General features: G+C 52.4%; 2 protein-coding genes and 1 pseudogene across 12 annotated transcripts; 2 read left to right on the top strand and 1 right to left on the bottom strand.

The window, feature by feature from the left end:
• Positions 1–79: 79 nt before the first annotated feature.
• On the top strand, positions 80–11,637 carry ARHGAP9 (Rho GTPase activating protein 9). Of its 4 annotated transcripts, XM_011382854.2 has the most exons (19): positions 80–305; positions 4,236–4,303; positions 4,610–4,943; positions 5,242–5,465; positions 6,404–6,628; positions 6,813–6,926; positions 7,125–7,229; positions 7,449–7,510; positions 7,653–7,743; positions 7,960–8,055; positions 8,188–8,286; positions 8,536–8,677; positions 8,763–8,870; positions 9,222–9,320; positions 9,486–9,563; positions 9,709–9,762; positions 10,010–10,144; positions 10,463–10,568; positions 11,208–11,637. In XM_011382854.2, the coding sequence occupies exons 3-19, from the start codon at positions 4,628–4,630 to the stop codon at positions 11,377–11,379; spliced, it is 2,226 nt and encodes a 741-aa protein (XP_011381156.1). In that variant the 5' UTR covers positions 80–305; positions 4,236–4,303; positions 4,610–4,627; the 3' UTR covers positions 11,380–11,637. The 4 variants fall into 4 exon arrangements, with proteins under 4 accessions (XP_011381156.1, XP_023380565.1, XP_011381160.1 ...); XM_023524797.1 differs by lacking the exons at positions 80–305; positions 4,236–4,303; positions 4,610–4,943; positions 5,242–5,465 and adding an exon at positions 5,530–5,602 and having other exon boundaries at positions 7,900–8,055; XM_011382858.2 differs by lacking the exons at positions 80–305; positions 4,236–4,303; positions 4,610–4,943; positions 5,242–5,465 and adding an exon at positions 5,872–6,300.
• Positions 2,836–2,951, top strand: LOC111732812 (annotated as a pseudogene).
• On the bottom strand, positions 11,630–22,228 carry GLI1 (GLI family zinc finger 1). Of its 8 annotated transcripts, none has more exons than XM_023524788.1 (13): positions 21,830–22,228; positions 21,466–21,615; positions 18,557–18,683; positions 18,330–18,422; positions 17,867–18,062; positions 17,464–17,608; positions 17,034–17,123; positions 16,813–16,950; positions 16,332–16,481; positions 15,555–15,719; positions 14,820–15,050; positions 13,990–14,257; positions 11,630–13,570 (listed from the first exon to the last, which is right to left on the bottom strand). In XM_023524788.1, the coding sequence occupies exons 3-13, from the start codon at positions 18,654–18,656 to the stop codon at positions 11,829–11,831; spliced, it is 3,318 nt and encodes a 1,105-aa protein (XP_023380556.1). In that variant the 5' UTR covers positions 18,657–18,683; positions 21,466–21,615; positions 21,830–22,228; the 3' UTR covers positions 11,630–11,828. The 8 variants fall into 8 exon arrangements, with proteins under 8 accessions (XP_023380556.1, XP_011381161.1, XP_023380555.1 ...); XM_011382859.2 differs by having other exon boundaries at positions 21,466–21,595; XM_023524787.1 differs by lacking the exon at positions 21,466–21,615.
• Positions 22,229–23,752: the final 1,524 nt, after the last annotated feature.

Genomic DNA, 23,752 nt, shown 5'->3' with positions numbered 1-23,752 from the left:
CAGGAAAAGAGTATCATAGAGACGTAGAGGCCGCAGGTGCAGTGCTAAAGCGGCACTTTTTTGGTGGGCGGGCCTGAGGAGACGTTTACGCGTAGAGTCCAGCGCACTTTTATCCTCTAACGCCTCCGGAGGACGGTGACAGAAACCGAGGTCTACAATCGTCTTGTTGCCATGGCTTGACCGCGGCTACTCCCAATAGCCAACTCTCCATTCAAGTTAAGAAGAATTAGAGTTGAGAGTTATGATAAACTGACTTTAGTGACCCAATGGAAATTAGTATGGATATCCTATTAATAAAAAAGAAGGTAACTATTAAATATTGATTTAATATCAGTCTGAAGATCACATACAGCTAGCTGGACAATCTCATTAAAGGGGGCGGGAACATGGGTAGGGAAAAGGTCAGATTAAGGGGAAGTAAGAAGGCTGAGTTTGGCAATAAGTATATTTTATACAAGGAAGCACATATCAGTAATTGAGAAAGGGATCCTTCTTATTCATCTTCATATCCCTTTAAGAATAATAGTACTTATGAACCAGGCCCTTTTCTAAGCACTTCACATATATTAATTTCATTCTGAAATATTCTATAGAGGTTCTAGGCCTTTTCAAGCTAGGTCATAAGGAGCTTTGCAGCTTCTGCTCATGCTTCAGGGAACACTCTGGTGGCCCTGAGCTGTCATGTAAGAAAGAAGTCTTACTACTCTGAGATTGCCAAGCTGGAGAGATCTTGTGGACATTCTGGCTGGCTCCAGCTGATTCCAGCATTCCAGTGTCATATGTGAATGAAGCTCTCCAGACCAACCCGTCTGCCTGCTGAATACCACCAAATGACCTTAGTCAATGCTGCATGAGACAGAGGAATCATCCAGCTGAGCCCTACTCCAATTTCTGACCCATAAAATTGTGAGCTATAATAAAATGGTTGTTATTTAACAAAATACAAACAAACAAACCATGAGATAGGTTCTCTCATTCTCATTTTACAGATGAGAAAACTGAAGCACAGAGAGGTTACTTTGCACCAGGAACTGTAAAAGGCATTGAAGATAGAATTATTAACAAAATAGATACACATTTCTGGCTTGGCAGAGCTCACAGACATCCTGGGGAGTTAGATAATCAAATAATCATTAAAGTGTGATGAAAGTTATAATGAGGGTTGTCAAGCTTGCTGTGGGAACTCCTAGTTAGGGCCCCTACCCAACTCTAAGGGGTTAAAAGAGGCCTTCTTGTACAAGAGACCTTTCAATTGAGATCTGAATAGTGAATAAGAGTTAGCCAGGTGAAGATGGGTGGGAGTGGAGAGAGGAAGTGTTTCAGGCAGAGGAAACAACATATGCAAAGAACCATAGGCCTCAATGAACTTTAGGAGTGTGAGGAACTAGCGTGTGGCTGGAGTATAGAGTTCGTGGTGGAGAGTGTGAGAAGGCTAGGATAAAGGGAAAAGACTGTAAAACATATCGTAAAATTTGGACTTTGAGGGCAATGAGAAGCCTTTGAAAGGTTAAGTCAGGGGAGAGGCAGGGCATTTTTTGTGTTTTAGAAAGGTCACTCTGGCTTCTGTGCCGGGAATAGGCTGGAGGGGTGCAGAATTATATGCCAGGAGACTAGTTAGGAGGTTTATCATCCAGGCTAAAGAGGGTAGGAGTTCTAGGGATTAAAGGAAGTAGGTAGAGTAGATTTAGTAACCAATTAAATATGAGTGGTGAGGAAACAAGAGAAACGACATTTGGCTGCCAGGGTTCTGTCATGAGCAAGTGAGTACACCCTTTGTGTGCTCCAACAGATGAGACTATTTTCCCTATCACAGTGATTATCATACTGTATTTTAGTTATTATAAGAGGGCAGGAACCATATCATCATCTTAAATGACAATACCCAGCGCACAGTTCCTGCCTGGCACATGTGCTAATAAGACTCTATAACTATTACTGAATTTAAACTTAACTGAATAGTGGTACTGGAAGAGAAACAGGTTTTTAGGGAAGCTGACACGTTCAGTTTAAAACATACTGTGTTTGTGATACCAGTGAAATGCCCGCATGGAGTTTTTCAGTGGACAGTGGATTAGATTGGAGATCCAGATAAAGACCTGGACTGGAGATATGAGCAGCATAATGGAGGTCATGTGAGCTGGAGAGAGAGTAAAACCACCTAGAGTGTACAGAGTACAAAGAGCACAGGATCTCAGACAGACCTCTGGGGTTTAAGAATAAGCAAAGGAAAATCCTTTATACAACAGAGAAGGAACTGCTAGAAAAGTAAGGAGGACATCGCAGTGTTTGTAGAAGAGAAAAGTCAATTGTGTTAGCTGCTGCTGAGATGTCTAGCAACATAAGGACTGCAAAGTGTCTGTGCAAAGTTAAGGGTGACCCTAGTGAGGAGTGACCTTGGAAAGGCAGGGAGTCAGGGGAGAGGAAATGAAGAACCCTGTGTGTGGGCAACTCTTCCAAGAAGTTTGATTTTAAAAAGGAAGAGAGAGATATGGTGGTAACTGGAGAGCACAGTCAAGGGAGCTTTGTCTAAAGATAAGGAAGACTTGGCTACATTTAAAAGCTAAAAGAAGGAGTCAATAAAGAGGGTAAAGTGCAGGAGCGATAGCTTCAGAGAAAGCAGGAAAGGATGGGATTTGAGCACTTAACAAACATCAGATGAATGAATAGATGAATGAAGTTGGTCACTATTTTGGAAGTCAGAGGAAGAGTTGACAGGTGGGATTCTCCACATAAAATGGAACATTCCTGAATGTGGTTCCATAGTGTAGTGGTTAGCACATGTGCTTTACACACAGAAGGTCCTGGGTTTATGCCCCAATGGAGCCACAGTCCATGGTCTACGGCCATGCCACCCTGAACAAGCCCAATGTCTGATCTCAAAAGCTAAGCAGGGTCGGGCCTGGTTAGTACTTGGATGAGAGACCACCCAGGAAGACCAGGTGCTGTAGACATAAATAATTAAAAAAAAAAAAAAGGAGTATTCCTGATTAGGACTACGTATATCAAATTGTACCTGGTTTGAGGGGAAGATAACTTTATGAAAGAACTATTATTATCTCCACTTTTTGGTGGGCTTGGATATGACTATAATAAAATTCATGAATGTAATATTAAAAAAAAAAAGAGAGAGAGAGAGAGAAAGTGGAGGAAACCAAGAAAGAAGAACACTGAGGCAGACTCCCAGTACTGGCAACCTAGCCCTCAGACCACATGTCAGGGGAGGAAAGCTGGCTGTCTGATGTCATCAAGGGGGAGGGACACTCTCTACCCTACCTCTCCAAAGCCAAACAGAAAGCCTCACATTGTGCAGTGGTGAAACTGAGAGAAGGGGAAAAAAGAAGCGATCAGGTAAGGAGGAAGAACAGGTGTGGGTTTTAAAGCTCTGGCAATGGACAAGGGAGGTCGGTTCCTACCTTCAAGGGAGAAGCTGACATCAGTCTCCCATCCACCCCACCTGCTATTATAGCGTCCTGTACTCCTTGTCTATAGTCTCTGCTTCAACTATCATTAATAAATATATTGCGTCATTAGTTAAGACCTGTCCTTAAGCTCCAAGAGGGCAAGAGCAATGTCTCTTTCCCCTCTCTTATCTCCAGTGCTTAACACTGTTCCTTTCACACAGGAGGTACGCAGTTAAGATATGAAAGAATGAACCCACACTCTAAAGCAGGGGTCTCCAATCCCTGGGCCATGGACTGGTACCAGTCCATGGCCTGTTAGGAACCGGGCTGCACAGCAGGAGGTGATTGGTAGGCCAGAGAGTAGGCTTCATCTGTATTTGCAGCCGCTCCCCAGTGCTTGCATCACTGCCTCAGCTCCACCTCAGATCATCAGGCATTAGATTCTCATAGGAGCACTGGTCCCTTGTACCAAAAAGGTTAGGGACTGCTGCTCTAAAGTACTGCCTGCCTAATAGGCTTAAGTACAGAGGATTGTATCAAGGCTTCCCACCTCCCCAAAACATGTCCTCTGTGTTTCTCCTATCCATTTTCTCACTCTCTCTTACTTGGTCTTATTATTTCTCTGGCTCTCTGTTTCTCTGCCTCTGTACCTCTCTGACTCTACACAGGAAGCATGCAGCTTTAGGTCTAAGGTGATTGGTAATGGAAACATTGGTGTCTGTGTAAATGTAATAAAGGGTCACAAACTTTTTTTTATTTTTGTCATTAACTTATTTCTCTTTGCTTGTGTTCTGTCTTAGACCTGATTCTTTCTCTTCATCTTTCTAAGTCTAGCTCAAGAGTCCCACCACCACCTAGCAACAGCTCCTCCTGCCCTTGGATCTTCTGATGGGCCCCAGAAGGTACTTGGAGGAAAATCAAGCTAAGACTTATCCTCTGATTTCCTGCCTTGCTGGCCTCACAGCCCTGCTGACCACATCCTCTGTCACCTTACTTATATACTTCCTCACCAGTCACATCACCCAGGAGTTTTCAGCCCCCAAAACCTTTCACTGACCCCCATCCAGGCGCTCTGCTTTACCCTCTCCTCTCACCCCAGAGTTCTTGTCCTTCTCTTCCCCGAATGCTGCTCTTAGCTCCATGTCTGTCTGCATGGAAGTAAGCAGTCCCGTCCCTTTCTGGATATCCAACACCCCTTTTTCCCACAGGTGACAATACTGAACACTATGTTTTCAGGCCAGTGGTGGCCAATTACTTGGGGGAGCCTAGGGCTGAGGCCTCGAAACGCTTCTCAGGGGTCCCAGCTCTGTGCCCTCTATGCCTTCACTTATACTGCGGCAGATGGCCGGCAGGTGTCTCTGGCTGAAGGAGACAGATTCTTACTGCTTCGAAAGACCAACTCAGACTGGTGGTTGGCAAGGCACCTGGGAGCACCCTCCACCTCTCGACCCATCTTTGTCCCAGCTGCCTACATGACAGAGGAATCTATTCCTCCCCAGACCCCAACCACCATCACTCCAAGACAATCCCTCTGGAGTCCTGGTAAGTAAGCCCTCCCCCATAACTTATCTACCTCCCTGGTTATGGGAATTATTGGAAGGCTTCTCCTCCCCCAAGCTTCTGCTGATCTCTCTTATATTCCTGTGATCAGCCTACTGCTCATCCTCACCGTGGTGTCCCCATTGCCTCTACTCCTAGTGTCAAGCCTTTGCAGTCTCATTTTATTTTTCACAGCCTTCCCCTGTTCTTGTCTTCTCTGTGAGCCCCCAGGATGAGGAACCCAGCTGAGATCACGCCTCTGATCACCTGCCCCCTTCTTTCTCCATTTTTCTGTTTCCAGGGCCAAAGTTGTTTGCTGGCTCATTGGAGGAGCTGCACCTGTCTCAAGCAACCCCAGGCAGAGCCCAGGCAACATCTCCGCAGCCTCCTCCTCTTCCCCCTAAAATGTGTAGGAGTGTCAGTGTTACCAGTTTGAGGCCCACCCTCCTGGAGCCCTTCCAGGAAGGACCAAGTGGAAGATCTCTCTCCCAGGAAGACTTGCTGACAGAGGCCAATGCCAACATGGTGAGTCACAGCTCTCTTAAGCATCAGCAGTCAACAGATTTTTACTGCTGGATCCTGTCCTAGGCACAATGGCAAATAGGAAAGACAGACTGTCTGCTCTCAAGGGATTCCCATGGGGTGACAACATAAGTAAACAAGTAAGATAACTCTTGATACTGAGAAGTGTTAACAAGAAGGTAAATATGGTGGAGAGTGACTGAGATGGTCTGGGAAGGCATCTCTGGGATGACATTTAGTTGAATCTGAGTAAGGAGAAGGCAGAGAAAGTCATGAAGCAAACTAGATGATGAGAAGGAATTCTAGATGAGGGACAGCAAGTACCAAAGATCCTGTGGGTATGTGGAACATGGCAGATGATGATACAGGACTTAAAGAAGGCCAACCTTGGGTACGCTTTTCTCTCTTGTCCTCCTGACTCCTGGTCCAAGGCAGGGGTAGGGTAGTCCTGTGTCCTGTCTTGCCAGCTCAAGTCACCAGCAAGTCCCCTCTAGAGATGTAATTCCCTTGCTTTTCCCTAAGACTCAGCCCCTCCCCTCTCTTACTTTCCAGTGGATGAAAAATGGCCCCTCCTCACTCATACCCCCTCCTCTCTGTCTCCTTTTACTCTGGAGGATATGAGGGTGGGGCGCTCCCCTCAACTACCACTCTCCCCCCCCACAAAAAGCCTGTTCCCCTTTCCTGTGGCCCTGGGGTGGGGGTGGGGTGGGGGAGGAGGGAAGTTGGCAACAGGAAGTGAGGAGAAGAGCAAAGAAGATTGTAAGGGAGTTGAAAAAAAACTCAGCTGGGGACGAGGTTTCTCCTCCAGTACCTGGGTCACCCCAGCCGGGATCTGGTGGTGAGAACATTGGTGGGGGAGAAGAGGAGGTGTTTAGGTGGAGAAAAGATTGGGGAGAAGCACAGGAAGAATAACTACTTCTTCCTTCCCCCTTTCCTGGCAGGCAGGACCCCAGCCCCTCATGTCAGAGGCCCCTGTGTACTGTAACTTGGTGGATCTTCGCCGCTGTCCTCGGTCCCCACCCCCAAGCCCTGCATGCCCCCCGCTGCAGAGGCTGGACGCCTGGGAACAGCACCTGGACCACAACTCCGGACGCTGCTTCTACGTAAATTCGCTGACTGGCTGCAAGTCCTGGAAGCCTCCACGCCGCACTCGCCCCAGAGAGACGGTGAGATCTTCTCTCCTGCTCATTCCTTCGGCCCCTCGATCTCTTCCTTTCCCCCACTGTACCCCAAAGCAGTGTGTTTTCTTTCTGGGGCTCTCCGAAGAATAAGAAAAATTTTTAAAAGGGTACTGAGATCTGGTTGAAGTGACATCGGGATGTAACTTTACTTCTCCCCACCCCCCGCCAGAACCTTGGCTCCATGGAGGGGACACAGACCCTGAATAGGGACAACAGTGTCCTTCAACCTCAGGCAAAGGGCTCAGAATCTGACACAGGGACCCCAGAACTGCTCAACCCCCAGGTGAGATCCCCTCCTCCTCTGGATCACATGCAAGAAAAACCATCTTTTCACCGTTTTCTCTTTTATGCAAGCCATTCTTTATTACCTCTCTCCTCCCCTTCCGCCTCCCATCACCCACATCCGCACCCCTCTTCCCCCACAGCCAGGGAGTCCCAAGTTAGAGTTTCCTCCACCTGTTTCTTCAATCCCCTCCCCCAGGGTTCACCCTGCCTCCGCCAACGCACCTCCCAGCTGGAACCCTCAGACCAGCCTTCAGCCTGGCAGCCTCCTCGGCCACTGCCGCAGGTTCTGGACGACCCCCATGTAAGTATCCCATTTTAGTGTGAATGTCAAGATTCTCCCTGCCCCGCCCTCACCCCAACTCCTGCTCCTCCAGAAACATCTTCCTCTTTCTGGGTATCCTACTTACCCAGGCTCTCCTGCAACTTGAAAGGCCCTCGCTCCTAGGAGACCCCATAGAGAAAGCTGGGGTAGCTGTGAGGAGCACTGGGTGACATTGATACGCTTCCCTCCACTTACCAGGAGGTGGAAAAGTCGGGCCCACTCAACGTGACCAAAATCGCCCAGGGGGGCCGCAAGCTCAGGTGAGGAGAGCTAGGAATAAAGAGGGGGCCTGAGCTGTCAGACTGAATCCATAGGGGTCGAGCAGAGTGTTGGAAAAGCTCCCTCTGCGTGCTATTCTAAATGACCTTTGCACTAGTACCACTGACCCCTCCGCCCCCGCAGGAAGAACTGGGGCCCGTCTTGGGTGGTGTTAGCCGGTAACAGCCTGGTGTTCTACCGAGAGCCACCGCCTACCGCACCCTCTTCAGCTTGGGTGAGTGTGAGGGGGGGAAGGGCGGGTGCAGGAGGGGTTCAGGGACAATTCTACCTGCCTCAGGCCAACTGTGGCGGTGGAGATGGGGAGGGCGGTATGGAGGAAGGTAAGGAGTTAGAAAAGAGCACAGCCTCCCTTGTTCTTGCGGTTCATCAGGCGAGAGGGAAGCAGTGGGCGAAACCGAGCCGTAGCCTCAGTTTCTCCCCTGATTGCCAGGGACCAGCGGGTAGCCGACCCGAAAGCAGCGTGGACCTACGCGGGGCGGCCCTGGCCCACGGCCGCCACCTGTCCAGCCGCCGCAACGTCCTGCACGTGAGTGCCCTCCCAAGCATCCCCAAAGCCTTACCCGACCCGAGTGTGCATCCCCAGTTTTCCGCACCGGTCTCTCTCTCTGCCTCCCTGCTCTTCATGCTGACCCCAGCCTTTTCCCTGCCGGCCACCCAGATTCGAACGGTCCCTGGCCATGAGTTCCTGCTGCAGTCAGACCACGAGACCGAGCTGCGAGCCTGGCACCACGCTCTGCGGGCAGTCATCGAGCGCTTGGTGAGATGGGTGGGAGGGGGCGGGACAGAGCCGGGACCCGCTCGGGCCGGGGAAGGGCCGAGGGAATGAGAAAGGAACAATAGGATTCGCGGGTGGCGGCGGGCAGGGTGAGCTGAGTGTAGAGCCCTGGGATGGGGCTGGGACATGGGTTCCTCTAGCCGGTTAGGGTCTCCTTACGACGAGCTGAGGGTGCAGATTTCCCTCCTCTTCCAATCTCCGACCCCGCCCGCCACCCCCATCCGGGTCTAGGATCGGGAGAACCCCTTGGAGCTGCGTCTGTCAAGTTCCGGACCGGCGGAGCTGGGAGACCTGAGCGCCGGGGAGGACGAAGAAGAGGAGTCAGAGCCCTTGTCCAAGCCACTGCTACGTTTCGGTGCCCGCAGGAGCTCCGGTAAGGGGCGGGCCTGGGGGACGGGATCTGGGGGCGAGTCTCCAGGTGGCTGCGCTCACGCTCTGATTCCACCTGCCTCCTACAGGTCGTTGTCCGGAAGGAACCGAGCAGAATCGCGTTCGGAATAAACTAAAGCGGCTTATCGCAAAGAGACCGCCCTTGCAAAGCTTGCAGGAGCGGGGTCTTCTCCGAGGTGAGGTGGACTGGGCCCGCCGGCACCTTCCTCCTTCGTGCCTGCTGTGATGTTTTTACGTTCCTGATCTGGGCATCAGCCCATTTCATAGTTAAAAAAACTTCAGCAAGGCACAGAGTAGAGCTTCCCAAAACTAGGTCAGAGGTCTTCTGAGACCACTAAACCAAACTTCTACAGACAACTAAAACACTTTTCCCACTACTGCTGATTGTTAGGGGAGGGGATTACTTCCTGTCTCAAGCCTTGGAACAGGCAGCCAGGAGGGCCAGCCCAACTTTGGGGTGAATACCTACGCTGAGCAAAGCTCCCATGGGTGATGCTGACACAGGCTCCACCTCTGTGCCTCCCCAGACCAGGTGTTCGGCTGCCAGTTGGAATCACTGTGCCAGAGGGAAGGGGACACTGTGCCCAGCTTTGTGCGGCTCTGCGTTGCTGCTGTGGATAAGAGAGGTCATTTTCCCAGAGACCCCAGAATCTCCCCTTCCAACAGGCCAAGGCCTAGAATTCCCCACTTCTCTTACCCTAGTCTTCCCTCTCCACCCTTGGATCCCTCACCAGACCTCACCACATACATTAGAGAAGGAATCCTTATGTGCTCCTTGCCTCATCTCCTAGGTCTAGATGTGGATGGCATTTACCGGGTGAGTGGGAACTTGGCAGTGGTCCAGAAACTTCGATTCCTCGTGGACAGAGGTGAGACCTGTGAGCAAGTGGTGGTACTAAGAACTCATGCCTCAGAATTGTTGGCAATTCTGCGTGAGGGAGCTGGCAGAACAGGGAGGTCTTCTGGCAAGAACTACATGTCTTAGCTCTTGATCTCTTCTCATATGTGTTACAGAGCGGGCGGTCACCTCCGATGGGAGGTATGTCTTCCCAGAACAACCAGGACAAGGTACTTACTTGGAGGGCCCCTTAGACCCTTAAAGTTTTCCTCATCCCCCATGCTTCCTGCGGATTCCTCCATGTCCTGCTCCTGGGAAGGTTGTCCCCATCCTCATCTCGGCTGTTTTGCCCCACCGTGTACCCTCTAAACATTCCTGTGGTCTTTCTTAGCTGGATCGTCTCTCAAACACCTGATCTCTCAGTCCCTCTGGCCCTTCACGAGCCCTGAACCCCTCTGTATCTCTTTCTCCTTCCAGAAGGCCGGTTAGATTTGGACAGTGCTGAGTGGGATGACATTCATGTAGTCACTGGAGCCCTGAAGCTTTTTCTCAGGGAGCTACCCCAGCCTCTGGTCCCCTCACTGCTGCTGCCTGATTTTCGTGCTGCCCTTGGTAAGGGGTGGGAGCTTTGGGCAATACTCTTGATATTGGGGAGGCATGAGTGATAAAGAATAGAGTAAAGGTTCCCTTACATGCTCCTGTCTCATCTTGGGCACAGAGATGGAAGATAACTTTTAACACATGTACCAACTCTAGTTGTGAATGTTTAGAGGGCAGAATTGAAAAAGAATTCTAAGGCTGCAGTTGGGCTCAGCAAAAGAAAGCTATCATGGATAAATTATGTCTTTCATGGGCCTGGGAAAGAATAATAAGTTACCCACCCTGCCCTAACCTCTCCCCCTTGCCCTTCCCATTACTGTTTCTCTCTAGCACTCTCCGAATCAGAGCAGCGCCTGTCTCAAATACGAGAATTAATAATCTCAATGCCAAAGCCCAACCATGACACTCTGCGGTACCTCCTGGAGCATTTGTGCAGGTTGGGAAGACTGAATATCTTTGTTCATGTGGGCAGAGGTTGGGATGGGGTATGCAGCAGGGACTCTGTTCAGATAGAGTGAACGTAGGGAAACACCTAAATTTAGAGGAGATTGAGGAGACAGGCAACTTCTGTGCAGGGGACGTGTTATGAGGGTCAAAGACTTTTGATAGGTCAACATCAAATGGGGAAATGGGAACCAAGACAAGCCCAGGGGTGCTGTGTGAGAAATAAGAGAAATCTAACCTCTCCGTTGCTTCTGCCTCTTGTCTCTCATTGGGACAGCAATGATGGCTTAGTTGGCTGAGCTAGGCCTGGGTAGTGACTTCTGCGAGAAGATAGACATTTGAATTAAAGCCTCCCAAATTGTGAGCAGAGAGGACTCTAGGGGCATTCTCTGAAGCTGGGAAAGAGGTGGTTGTATCTTAGATTGTATCTTCAAGTTGTATCCTGAAGGTTTCTCCACTGGCCCCATCTCCATCCCCCTTGAGGCTCTCTCCTTGGTTTCCCTTGGCCACCTTGTGGAAGGATCCCAGAGTGAACTCTTCCCCCTAGAAAGAGGCTCAAACCTTTGAAGAATTATATTTGAAGTGGCAAAGCTGCTGCCTTAAAACCTCTTCTCTTGGCCTTTGTCTACAGGGTGATAACACACTCAGATAAAAACCGCATGACCCCCCACAACCTGGGAATTGTGTTTGGACCAACCCTGTTTCGGCCTGAGCAGGAGACATCTGATCCGGCGGCCCATGCTCTCTACCCTGGGCAGCTAGTCCAGTTGATGCTCACCGACTTCACTAGCCTCTTCCCCTGACTGGGCCAAGGAAGAAGAGAAAATGCATTTCCAGTGGTCTCTGTTGGGTACCCTTTGGTGGTATGGTGTTAGAAGGCTGTTCTGAGGACATCCGTGTCTCCCAGATGACTGTCTCCATCTTTGTGAGTGTGACCTGAGGGGCTGGGACACAGTGAGGGAGCTTCTCTAAAGAGGAAGATGGGAGGATTAACCACTGCTTCTCTTGTTCTATTGTCACTCCTCCCCAAGATAACAGCACATAAAGTAGGGCTTTCTGAAGCAGTTCCTTTATTATCAGGAAACCGTGTCATTAACAAATTTTCCCCCCAAACATATACAGATTGTATACAGCCCCCAGCTTCTACCTCTTACCCCTGGGGCATCCCAGGGGCCTATGGCTCCTCCTCCCGACTTCTCCAGATGGTCACCCCTTAGGAAATGTGGATCTGTGATGGGTGGGATTCCCTACTTTAGGCGCTAGAGTTGAGGAATTGTGTCTCCCCAGGTAGGGATCCCAATAAGACACTCATGTTGCCCACAGCCATGTTGGGGGGTCCAGAGGGAGGTGGGGTGTGTTCAGAGCTGTCCCCCTGATCATGGGAAGCGGGTGGACTCAGCCCCTGGGCCTCATCCAGAATAGCCACAAAGTCCAGCTGAGTGTTGTCAAGATCAAGAGAGTCCAAGGGGTTACATACCTGTCCTTCAGGAGGAGGGTACAAGGTAGGACCCCCTCCCAACCTGCCCACCTCAGGGTGGCCACAGCTGGGATTGGTGCCCCCTGCCTTGAGGGGCCCATAGCAAGTGGGCAGTGGAGGCAGAAGTCGGGGTGGTGCTGCTGCCCTATGGGAAGACTTGGTTGTCCCCACTGCAAAATTTTCATGGCATGGTGAAGGACTGGGATAGGAGCCTGACTTATGATTGGACAAGTTAGGTGCAAAGCCAGATCCATATGTGGCCACTGGGGCCTTGGCAGAGCTTGGGTTAACCTGGGAGCCCCCCAGAAACTTGGGACTCTGGTAGAATGGTTCCTGGACTGGGGGATCTCCCCTGCCCCCACCCTCCCACAGAAGCTCCTGTTGAGACTGAACATAATTACACACAAGCTGAGCCTTGAGCTGTCCTGTGGAATGAGTAGGAGAATCAAAATCCAGGCCAGGCCTGGATTCTGAAGGAAGATAATCAGGGGTTGGCTGGGTATAGGGGCCTGACTGAGGATACTGGGGAGGGGAAGGCTGGGGGTAGTGAGAGAACAGAGTCTGTGGACGTGGAGGCCCCTCATTGGGGTGAGCATTAAGGCAGGGTGCCAGTCCTGTGGAGTCGGAACCCATTGGACACCCCTGTTCCGGCTTGACCTGTACGTGTCCATAATGTTCTAGACGAGGACACTGGCTGTAGGTTCCAGATGGAGACTTAGAGCCTGGGTATAGCCCAGAGTGGGAAGGGAACTCACCCCATGTTTCTGGAGTGGGATCAGGATAGACCTGCTGAGGACAAGGGTTGTGGCTATAGTTGGTGGGTGGACCAGGTCCAAGAGGTAGGGAGCCTGGACCCCTAGCTCCATAAGGCTCAGCTGCTGCCCTTTCAGGTCCCCCATAACCCAGAGTATCAGCAGGTGGGAAGTCCATATAGGGGTTCAGACCACTGCCCATCATGGAGGTCCCAACCTCTGGCTCCTCCCGTAGCCCTCTGGTATCCATGGCGACATTCTCAGTGATACTAGGGGGCTGTGGTGAGTAGACAGAGGTTGGGAGTGGGGGATCAAAGTTCCGTCCTCCTCCTGCCACGGTGGGGGAGGTGTGGACACAACCCAAGCTCTTGAACCGCTGGACTCTGGCTGGGGCTGGGCGGTCAGCAGCCCGGGCTGGGTCACTGGCCCTCCGGGTGACCCCTACATTGGGGTTGTATCCTGGATACTCAGCTCGGCTTCTCCAAGAAGGTCCAGGAAGACCCCCCATCCGATCCAGGCTGGGTGCTGCAGTGGGTGGGGTACCACCTCCTCTGGCTGAAGCATATCTTGCCCGGAGCAGGTAGTGCTGGGCAGGTGTGAGGCCAGGCAGAGAGGATGCCCCATTCTCTGGTGGAGAACCAGGGGGGAAAGGGGAGGCCAGAGAGGAGCGGCGACTGACAGTATAGGCTGAGCTGACGCTGCTGGAGCTGCTGCTGCGGCGATCAAGAGTAACTGGAGGGCCCAGACGACGGGACACAGGGGTGCCTGCGAGTGACAGGAAGAAAAGACAGGGTGGTCAGGGAGCCCCCTGAATCTCACTCTGCCTCCCCAATGGGACAGCCTTGTCCTGGAATCCCAGAGAAAGGCTCCTTAACTCTAATCACTCAGTCTCCTCTTTCTTTCATGCCCTTTTAGCTTCTGTGTCACCAAGGGATTCAGGACTGCTGTGAATGAACAGTTGTACAGGTTGTACACTGCACAATCCTAAGGGACAGCATTCACCTCACAGACTCTGTATATCACAACAATTTTCTGTTGGAAGGAAGGAAAGTGTCTTAAGGAGGGGGACCTTTTTCTAGTGTACGAAGGTGCTATATTGCAGCAATGAAGAGTAAAGTCCTCCCTCCAACCTCAGGGAAGGTCCAGATCTCAGCCAACAACCACCCCCGACACCCAGGTCTCACCAGTGTGGGTCAGGCTGGGCAGTTTGAGGCCCCGGGGCCCTATTGGCCGGAGTTGATGTAGTTGGTCCAGCCTGAGGTTCTCAAGGCGGCGAAGAGTGGACAGACCAGTGCCAGCAATGCAAGGTCCCTCGTCCAAGCTGGATAGGTCCTCAGTGCTGCCCCCTGTATTTCCAGTCATTTCCACACCGCTGTCTGTATTAGCTGCGCTGCCTGCTGGGGAGTGGTCACTGCTGCAAGATGACTGGGCCCCAGGGCTTGGCTGTGGCTTCTGTGGGGAAAATGAGGGCAGAGGGCAGCACCCTTTTCCCTTTCCCACAGCTCCTTGAACTTAGGGACCCAGTGACTGCTGGAGTTGAGGGCAGACTTACAGGTGTAGTGAGGGTTGAGCAGGTGAGGGACGGGGCAAAGTAGAGGAGAGATGTTGAGAAAAGCCTAGGCTGGAGCACAGATGGCTTGGGCTTGAATTTGTCCTCTTAGTCCCATGACCTTGGGCAATTTCTCTATGCTTGAGTTTCCTCATCAGAAAATGGGGAAAGTAAGTTTCTTTCTCATGAAGTTCTTGTGAGGAATACATGAAATTATACATGTAAAAGACTTAACACAATACAATAAGCCTTTTATAAGAATTTGCTGAACTCATTAAATAATTACACTAAAATCCTTAGACACTAAAATCATTAGATTTGGGGTAGCCTAAGGAGCAACACTAGGACGACTGGAGGACTGGCCACAGAAGAGTGGTAGGAGGGGATGGACAAGTTGAGAAGGGACTAGAAAGATGTCAGCAGGGCAGTCGATATGGCAGCAGAGGTTTGCCTGGGCAGTCTCACCATGGCCCCCTCTGGTACAGTCAGTCTGCTCTCCTCCCTGACGGGGCCTCCATCCCGCTCTCTCTTGGGCTCCACAGTGGAAAGAGATGGTGCCCGGGGCAGAGGGCCGTCCCCTCGGTGCCGCTTGGTCACGTGGGCGTCAGGACCATGCACTGTCTTGACATGTTTCCGGAGCGAGCTGGGATCGGTGTAGCGTTTGGTGCAGCCAGGGAGCTTACACACATAAGGCTTCTGTTGAGTGGCGAGTGAAGACAGTAGGTGAAGAGGTGAAAGAAAAAGAATGCAGAAGGAATGGGGGAAAAGTGGCATCAAGTGAGGATGAGGAGAGTAAGGGGGGAACTCACAGCACCCAAGGAAGTAAGTATAGTGGGGGCCTTGGAGTAAAAAATGAGAGGATCAAGGGGAAGATTAGGAAAACTGACAGCCCAGGCCTGGGAAAGATGAGGGGGTGAACCCAGGTCAATGAGGCCTCATAAATTTAGGAGTTGAAGGAGCCAGGGGTCTCCTCTTGTTAGAATGGGTCTATCTTAGGTTAGCTCTTTGTCTGGTTAGAGGCAAGAGGTAGGGTGGTAAGTAGAAATTCTTAGTTTCAGAAAGGCCTTCTCCGGGTAAATTGTGTTGGTGGGGGCGACTCACCTCTGTGGAGTGGGTGTTGGGCTAAGGGATTTCTTATGGGGTAATCTCCCCAGTAGGTGGCTTCTCAAGTGGGGAGGATTTTTTAGGTGGGGCATTCACCTCATTGGAGTGGGTCCGATTCTGGTGCTTGGCTCGGTCACTGGCATTGCTGAAGGCTTTACTGCAGCCCTCGTGCTCACACATGTATGGCTTCTCACCAGTGTGCGACCGTAGGTGCGTCTTCAGATTTTCGAGGCGTGAGTATGACTTCCGGCATCCCTCAAACTGAAGGATATGGGGGTGAATGGATAGCTCTCAGACGGGACATGGAATTAGAGGAAACCCAAATCTCAAAATAACTCAAGATGGGAGAGCACTGGGGCTTCAGGACAATTCCCATAATTAGGGGACAAGGACAGGCAAAAGCTGGAGAAACAAGTAACTGGAGGCACTCTGCCTGCAGGGACATCGAGCTGAATCCATATGGAGCCCCTGGTCAAGCCTGGGGCGGGTCTCCCTGATCTTAGACTATCTTAGAAAAGGGGTTGTCTTCTGTCTTCTGCAGGGCTTGCTTCTCCATTAGGCAGAGTAGTAGGTACCATGCCTAGGGTTCACAGTACTTTCAGGGGCCCACAAAAAAAAATGTCAATTTCTTTTAAAAGCAAGGGGAAAATTAGCTTTTACATCCAAGAAAGTATTCTAATATATAATACCAATACATTCATCTTCATTCCAACACAGTCATAAATATAAATTTTTATTATTTGTTTATAGAAGAAGGGGCCTACAAAAGCATAAGTGCCAAGGGCCCAAGAAAGTCATAATGGGGTCCTCCTATCCTTCGTGGGGAGCGCCTCTTTAGGGAGGGATCCTGAGCCTGGGAAGTGGGTACCTCACCGTGCACTTGTGTGGCTTCTCGCCTGTGTGTCTGCGCATGTGGACCACCAGCATGTACTGGGCTTTGAAGGGCCTCAGCTCCCTGGAGCAGCCCCCCCAATGGCACACGAACTCCTTCCGCTCCCCATGAATGTGCTCGCTGTTGATGTGCTGAGGGAGAAAATGCAGAAGCTCTCCGAGGTTCCCTTCTACCCCAAGACCCAAAATAGACCTTCCCCTTGCCCTCCCCACCCCACCACATTCCTCCAGGGCTCCACTTCATGGGAGAAGATGGGGCAGGAAGAACATCATCGCCCACATCTCAGTTCTTCCAAGTTTGTGAAACAAAGTTACAGCTCCTTAGATTATAACTGCCTAAAACGGTACTCGACCTCTGACCTCAGTATCTTCTGACTTCCCGCCCTCATCCTGATTCCACAGTGTCCCACCCAGAATGTCCTACAGGCTCCAGCCAGCATTCCTGTTACCCCCGGGGGCTCACGTGCACCAGCTGCTCCTGGGAGTCAAATTCCTGGCTGCAGCCATCCCAGCGGCAGTCAGTCTCATACACAGATTCAGGCTCTGGCTTCTCTTCTCTCTCTAGGTCTTCCCGCCCATCCAGCATCCCCAGCAGGACGTCCTAGGGCAAGAGAGGCAATCCTAGGGTCAGTTGGGTGACAGCTTTTGTTATACTCAGGTTCCAGAGAGAACCCCCACCCTTACCTGTGTGCCTGTGGAGTTGGGACTGGACATGTCACCTTCCAAAGGCTCCTCCGGGCACTTGCTGACCAGCATGTCCAGCTCAGACTTCAGCTTCCCCAAGGGAAGAGGTGAGGGTGATGAGGTAGAAGTGGGCAGAAGGAAGAGATTGCCCAGCCAGGTCTTCCTGCCCCCACCCAAGCAGCTGGAACCCCTGGGTTTGGGAGAGACTTCCTCCTTAGACTGCACTGATGAACGGGATGAGCAAAAGGCGGGCTCTCATTTGGAAGAGGCTTATTCAACCTGAAGAGTGAACCCCCAGCACCTGTACCCCTTTATTTTTCTGGTACTGAAAGCTTTTCTATTCCCTGTCCTTCCTTTACCTTCCCCTATAAAGTCTTCTCCCCTCCCCCATCAGCTGAAGGAAATTAGGTGGCAATATGAGGGCTCTCACCTGGCAAGTTGGGAGGGGTCCCCGGGACTGAGGATGTGGCATCATTCCCCCCTGGGTGGGGTCATGGGGACCGCAGGGCTGGACCCCAAAGGAAGACGAGGTCCCTTTTTGGTGAGTCATCTGGGGTGGGAATCCCAGAGATGGGCTGAGGTGGAGGAGGGAGGGAGAGCAGTTACTTAAGACCATCACCTCAGAAGATCTCAGGAGTTCTGGGTCTATGTGGAGGGTGTCTGGAAAACCGTACGGGAAATGGTCAAGGCAGTCCTGGGGAGGTACTGAGGAGGGCTCCAATGCCTTTGGAATATTAGGGATTAAAATAGGGTCAGGTGGTTTGGAGGGCTTGAGGCTTTTAATCAGGCGTGGTAGGGTCTTTAGGGGCCTTTTAGCCTGAGGCTATCTGCACCTCATGGTGCTGATGGAGAGGTGACCATAGGAGCCCCCTGGAGAAGCACAGCGTGAGTTGATGAAGGCCACAAGGGAGCTGGGCGAGGTGCGGATAACTGTTTGCAGGTCCAGGTTGGCATCCGACAGAGGTGAGATGGAGAGCGCTCGCTTCTTCGTCAACTTGACTGCACTCCGAGGAGGAGGAAAGAGTGGGGCTGAGCAAGAAACAGGGGAGATAAATATGGTAAAAGGGCATGTCTCTCCATATACTCAATCTGTGAGTCCCGACTCTCAGCAGAAAAAATGACACTTGACTCTGCCTTGATCTATTTACCCCATCTGTGACCTGATCATGCTCTGACCCCCTCACTCCCATCTCCAAGCATTTCCTCTTCCAAGTTAGAACCCCTGCCTTCTCACTTTCTCCCTCAGGACAAGTCCCAGAGGGGCAGAAAGCGAAGAGATGTTGCCTGCGGCCTCACCCTCGGTGCAGCTGTTGGTCTCTCTGGCTGGCCCATAACTGTGGGGACCAGACATGAGGTTGGCCTGGTGGCAGAAGGGCAGACCAGACAGTCCTAGAAAAGAGAGACAGCTGGAATGGGGGATGAGAATGGAAGACACAGAAGGTTTCACCTTGAAACCCTGATAGGAGAAAGAAGAGACTGGATAAGAGATCTGCCAGTCCTCAAGGACTGGTATATACACTAACCTTCTGTCCCCATGCTGGGGGCCCCCTGACTGGGGAGGGGCCGGAGACAGCAGGGTTCACCATAGCTACTGACTGGCGGTGGGGTCATCGAGTTGAACATGGTGTCTCAGAGGAGAATGTGGGAACACTGCAGGAGGGCAAGGGAAATCTTCAAGTTATAAAGGTGGGAGGGAAATAGAGAAGGTCAGATAACTAACTCAGGCACGGAAACCTGGGCAGAGCTTCCCCTGTGCCCCCAGCCCCTCCAAGACATCTGCTGTGGGGAATGAAGTTGAAATGAGCATCACTCAGACAGGGCGAGGATAAGGAGACATTCCAAAGAGGCAGAGGTAGTCTTGGTGACCTTTGTGGGAACTGGGTGGGAGCTTTGTCTGCATGGTCTGTGTGTATGTGGGGGGAGAGTGTTGTGGACTAATTGTGCCTATATGAGCTTCAAGTGATTTTAATGCCATGGGTCTTCTATTTCTTCTTGCTCTGACCATGAGCCAGCTTTGAGGCGTGGGATGGGGCTCATGCGAGCGTCTGCCTTTAAGCGCTGGGCTGGCTGTCCTGCCTGAGCCCCTTTTCCTTCCCTTCATTTGTTCCAGCCCAGGGACAGCCCGCCTACAGTCTCTCCAATGTCCACCAGAGGGAGCCCTCGCCACAGCCCAGAGAGGCTGGTAAGGCCAGAGGGAGCTCGGAAGATCTCAACCCTTTTCTCTTTACCGCAGAAAAATGAGTGTAGACGGGGATAAGGTTTCTGAGGGGAGCCTCCCGAGTCTGCTGGGTACAAAGGTTAGAAGCTGGTGTTATTCTGAGGTGGTTTGAATTTGGTCGCCCACCTAACTCTTTTGGTCTGTTGTGGGGGAAACAGTAAAGGGACTGTGAGGGAAGGCCTTGGGAAAATAAAAAAACAAAGTCATCCATTAGAGAAGCGTCGTGAGGGAGGAGAGGGTGCCGCTGTCCGCTTTTCTCCTCAAACTCCAGTTGGTACTCCGCCCCGGGTTTTCCGGTTTCCCGAGAGTGAGGGTGGGGTGGGGCGGGGTAGGGTGGAGAACCACCGGGAGCGGGCCGGCCGGCGCGGTGGGTGATCCCGGGATGCTGGGATTTAGGGTGAGGGCGGGGTAAGATGGGGAGCGGAACCCGGGCCCCATGACCCATCCCGAACCCCTCAGCCTGGGCTGTACCTTTCCTAACCCTTCCTTTCCTAGCGAAGATCCGGATCCCGCATCCAAGACCTCCCAACTCGACCTTGGCACTACGAGGGGGGCACAGCTGGTTGGCAGCTGGATCGGGGGACACTTCTCCCGCCTCCTTCCTCTATGACTCACGCAGGGGAAGGAGGCGGGGGCTCTCAAACGATCCCCCAAACACTAAAGAGACTCCCCCAAACGTGCCTATTCAGTTATCCTTCCGCCCCACTGCCCAGCCGCAGGGGAGCCGCGTTGGAAAAGGGGCGATATCCCTCCTCGCCCACGCGTGCCACCACCCACCCACGACTCCTCACACTACTGAGAGGAAAATTTCTCCAACTTTTCCAGCATCAGTTAAGTTTTTCTGGGGTGTGGATGAGAGCGCAGCATGCGGCAAGGAGCTCTAGAGTTCCTCGGCTAGAGCCCTAAATCATCTTCTGTGTCTTCCTATTTTCCTGAGTTCCCCTCGCACCCCCGCTCCCCAACTCCCCCGAGTCAGCCCCGCCCCCTTCTCCCGGTCCCGCCTTCCCCGCCCCCGTGCCTCCTCGGCCCACCCAAGTAGCCGCCGCAGGCTCTGGCTGCAGACGGCTCCGCTTCCCCCGCCCGCTCCGGGAGCCCAGTCGAGCGAGCCGCAGTGAAGGGGTGGGGGGGTGGGGGGAGTGTTGAGAGGCGGGACACATTCTTCCCTCCTCCCCTCAGTGTATCCAGAAAGCTGGCAGTGGCGCCCGGGGTGGCGGGTGCACTGTTGGAGAGTGGGGGACCCAGTGGCGGGGTAGAAAAGAAAGGATCCAGAAACTATAGGAAAAGTGACTGAGTAAATAAAATGAGGTGTGTGTGGGAAGGGATTGGTCAGGACACCTTAGGTTCCTTGACATCCCAGCTGGCTTCCCAAGAGTTAACCCCTCCAGACCCCCGGGAACCCCCTTAGTGACGTCAAGGACCGGATCCTTGCCGTCTGGCAGGGGATGCCGGAGAGTTAATGGGGGGGTCTGGACCCCGCCCCCCTAGGAAAAACTACTCTAACTCCGGACCTTACAACTACCCCGGGAAATCGCCCCACTTTCTCCCTCTACTAGACCGTAAAGACCTATTCTATGAAGACCCCAGTTTTCCAGTCCCCTAAAACCTTTAGTTCCCAGTCTCTGTGGGATCCCCTTTCCCTAATCCCGCACCCAAAACTAGCTGCCCAGGACGGATTGTTTCGGGGTCACGGGGCCTGAAAGAGGCTTCAGAGCGGGGAGCAAGGGCAGGCAGGGTGGTCTGAGCCAAAGGAGGGGCCTCCGTCCCCAGCTTCTGTTTGAGAGGTGGCCAACGGGGATGCATAGGCCAGCGGTCCCGCCCAGTCCCAGTAGGGGTCTCACTGCCGCTGGCCCCAACTGCCCTGGTGGTCCTGAGGTCAGAGGGTCAAGACAAGGACTCTTCGGCTCCTCAGCACCCAGCCTACAGCCCTAGGGACTCAGGAGTCCAAATTCCTTGGGGAGTATTTCTAGGGCCTAAACTAGACACTTGGCCCCTTATCCCCCTTCCTTGTCTAAAATACACTCTTTTCCCCCAAAACACATGCATCAGCAAGCACATGTGTCACAAGACAGGTCAGGGGTTCAGGCCCAGCTAATCCCCCCCCAGTAGTTTTGTCACTTCATACACACCCATCCCCACCCCACCTAGGGCTCTCTCCTTAGCTGTCCCCTCCTTTCAGAAATACTGACGTCTTGCTGCCGGCGCTCAGAGACACACCTGGAGTTCCCTCTCTACCATGCAGACTTCCAGCTAGCTGTCCCTCCAGCCTCTTCATGCCAACCTCATGAAAGTGAGATGTTTCTAATGTATGGGCGAGGTGGAGACAGACAAAGAGATCCACGGTTGCCTGAAGCAGAGACACACAGACTGTCAGAAGAAAAGAGATACAGAGAAAGAGAGATACAAATGAAAAAAAATCTCCAAACTTTCTAATATCTCACCCCAGGCTCTCCTACCCCCATTTTGCTTCTGTGACCCAGTTCTCCCTCTTGGATAGGCAGAGTCCCTCACAAGCAGAGCATCCCCTCAGGCCCCCTCCCCCACCGCTCCCAGGTGGTCCCCCGCCTGCCCCCCTTCTCACCTCCGTCTGGGCGCAGGGCTCGGGATGCGCGGTCCAGGGCTGTAGTCTGGGCTGGGGGGTGTGTGGTGGGGAGGGGCGGCGGACAGGGCCACGGTAGCGCAGCCTCGGTGCCACCCCCACCCCCACCCCCCGCTAACCTGGCCCCCAGCCCTCCCGCCGGCCCAGCCCGTCGGGCCGCAAGCCGGGACCACCCGTGAGAAGCGCAAACTTTTTTTTTCTCTTCTGCAAAAACTTTTTCTCGCTCAAGCCGCTGGCGCGCCGCCTCTCTTCCCGCTCGCTCCTCACCTCCCTCCTATTTCCCTCCCTCTTGCTGTTCTGGAGGATGAAGCGGGCTGGCTGGAAGCGAGAGAGGGGGTGCCGGGCTTATTGCACCCCCAGGACCCCCAGGATCCTCCCCCTCCCTTGAGGGACCCTAGGCTGCCTAACTCCCCCCCCACCCCACCCGGGGCTGAACACGCTGTTGGTGGTGGGCAGTAAGTCCCGGCATGGATTCTTGGATGGGCTGTCCGCGAAGAGGCCCTGAACCAGAGCCAGAAAAACAGATTGAGGAATACATGGGGCGGAGGAGTGGAGAAAACGTTCATCCCAGAAAGATAATGTTGGAGGTAGGGTCGTCGACTTTGGTTGGTTCTGAGCATTCCTCCACCTTGTAGTTTATCTGCCGGCCTCACCCTTCGGATGATATATGAAGGGGCTGGGACGGAGTTGGGGTTTGGTGAAAAGCAGGATTGGGTTGGGGGGTCCTGGGCAGAAGGTAAGGGGTCTACGGAACATAAAAGAGGAACAGCGGCTGAGGCTTTGGGTGCAGGGCGCGTGTTCACAAGGTTACTAAGGAACCCTGGCACGGAAACGGGGTTCCCGAGGAACCCTATTTCTCCTTCCTCTCGAAGTTCTGGAGATTGCGGCCACCTCCGCACCTCTGCGCTGCCCGCTCTCTTTCAGCTCCTCAAGGCTGTCTGCTCCCTCTGCTGGCCTTTTCGGCACATGACACTCTCTCGAAGTCCAGAGGTAGAGGAGGCTGGTCCCCGCACCAAAGCTCAGTTAGGAGCCCAGGGAGAGGGTTGTATGAGCCCAAAGAAACGGAGGGGCACACTGGCAGAGGATGCTAGTGCAGGGTGGTAGCGTCTGATAGTGGAGTGCCCTGTCGCTTTGAATTTGTGTTGCCATGGTGACCGGATGCAAGGGAAGGGGCAGCTATTTTAGTCTCTCTGACCTTTCTTTATGAGAAAGGGGAGAGAGCATGGTGGGGGAAAGAAGCCCCTTCCTTTTCTGTCACTCATCAGACAAACCTCCCACACCTTAGCTCTGCTTCCAAGAACCATCTCCTTGGACCTGGAGGGTCAGTAGGTTAACTGTTCAGTCTGGGGGTCAAGAGGAAAAGGTGAAACTAGGAAGAGGTCTGAGGCCAGACAAATATAGATAGTAGCTGGGAGGGACAGATAAGGAGCCCTATTTGAGCCTCCTCCCCCACATGACTTTGACCCAGACGCCAGTTGTACCCAGACCGTCAGGCAAGACCAATGGTCACTGGAGAAGGGATGGTACACATGCTTCTATCTTTGCAATGTGCCTGCTCTTCCAGGGAAGTTCTTTCAGAGCACACTGCTTTCCTCTCCCCACCCAGGTCTCTAGATCAGCCATTCTCAAACCTTTCGGTTTCAAAACTCCTTTGTACTCTTAAAATGATTGAACTTTTGTTTATATGGTTTATATCAATTTACTATATTAGAAACTGAAACTGAAAAGGTTTGTAACCCAAGAATACACAAATACACATCCCGTTAAAAATGGTGTCAGAAAGATGATGTAATCACATATCACGCAGCCTCTGGAAGACACCACTGTATACTTTTGAGATAATGAAAATAGAAAGGCAAATCAGACCTTAGTATTTTTATGAAAATAGTTTTGACCTTATGGATA

Source organism: Pteropus vampyrus, unplaced genomic scaffold (assembly GCF_000151845.1).
Source record: "Pteropus vampyrus isolate Shadow unplaced genomic scaffold, Pvam_2.0 Scaffold493, whole genome shotgun sequence".
NCBI classification, from domain to species: Eukaryota; Metazoa; Chordata; class Mammalia; order Chiroptera; family Pteropodidae; genus Pteropus; species Pteropus vampyrus.
Note: the sequence above shows the minus strand (reverse complement) of the source record. Positions and strands in the feature narration are given on the sequence as shown.

Bases quoted from the DNA above. Each gene is read 5' to 3' on its own strand.
- ARHGAP9 (XM_011382854.2), top strand. From the start codon at position 4,628: ATGTTTTCAGGCCAGTGGTGGCCAATTACTTGGGGGAGCCTAGGGCTG. The intron at 7,230-7,448 runs GTAAGTATCCCA...TCCACTTACCAG, and splicing joins AGGTTCTGGACGACCCCCAT to GAGGTGGAAAAGTCGGGCCC. The intron at 9,321-9,485 runs GTCATTTTCCCA...CTCATCTCCTAG, and splicing joins TGCTGCTGTGGATAAGAGAG to GTCTAGATGTGGATGGCATT.
- GLI1 (XM_023524788.1), bottom strand. From the start codon at position 18,656: ATGTTCAACTCGATGACCCCACCGCCAGTCAGTAGCTATGGTGAACCC. The intron at 17,609-17,866 runs GTGCAGATAGCC...CCTCCACCTCAG, and splicing joins CTCTCCATCAGCACCATGAG to CCCATCTCTGGGATTCCCAC. The intron at 16,951-17,033 runs GTAAGGGTGGGG...CTCTTGCCCTAG, and splicing joins CCAACTCCACAGGCACACAG to GACGTCCTGCTGGGGATGCT.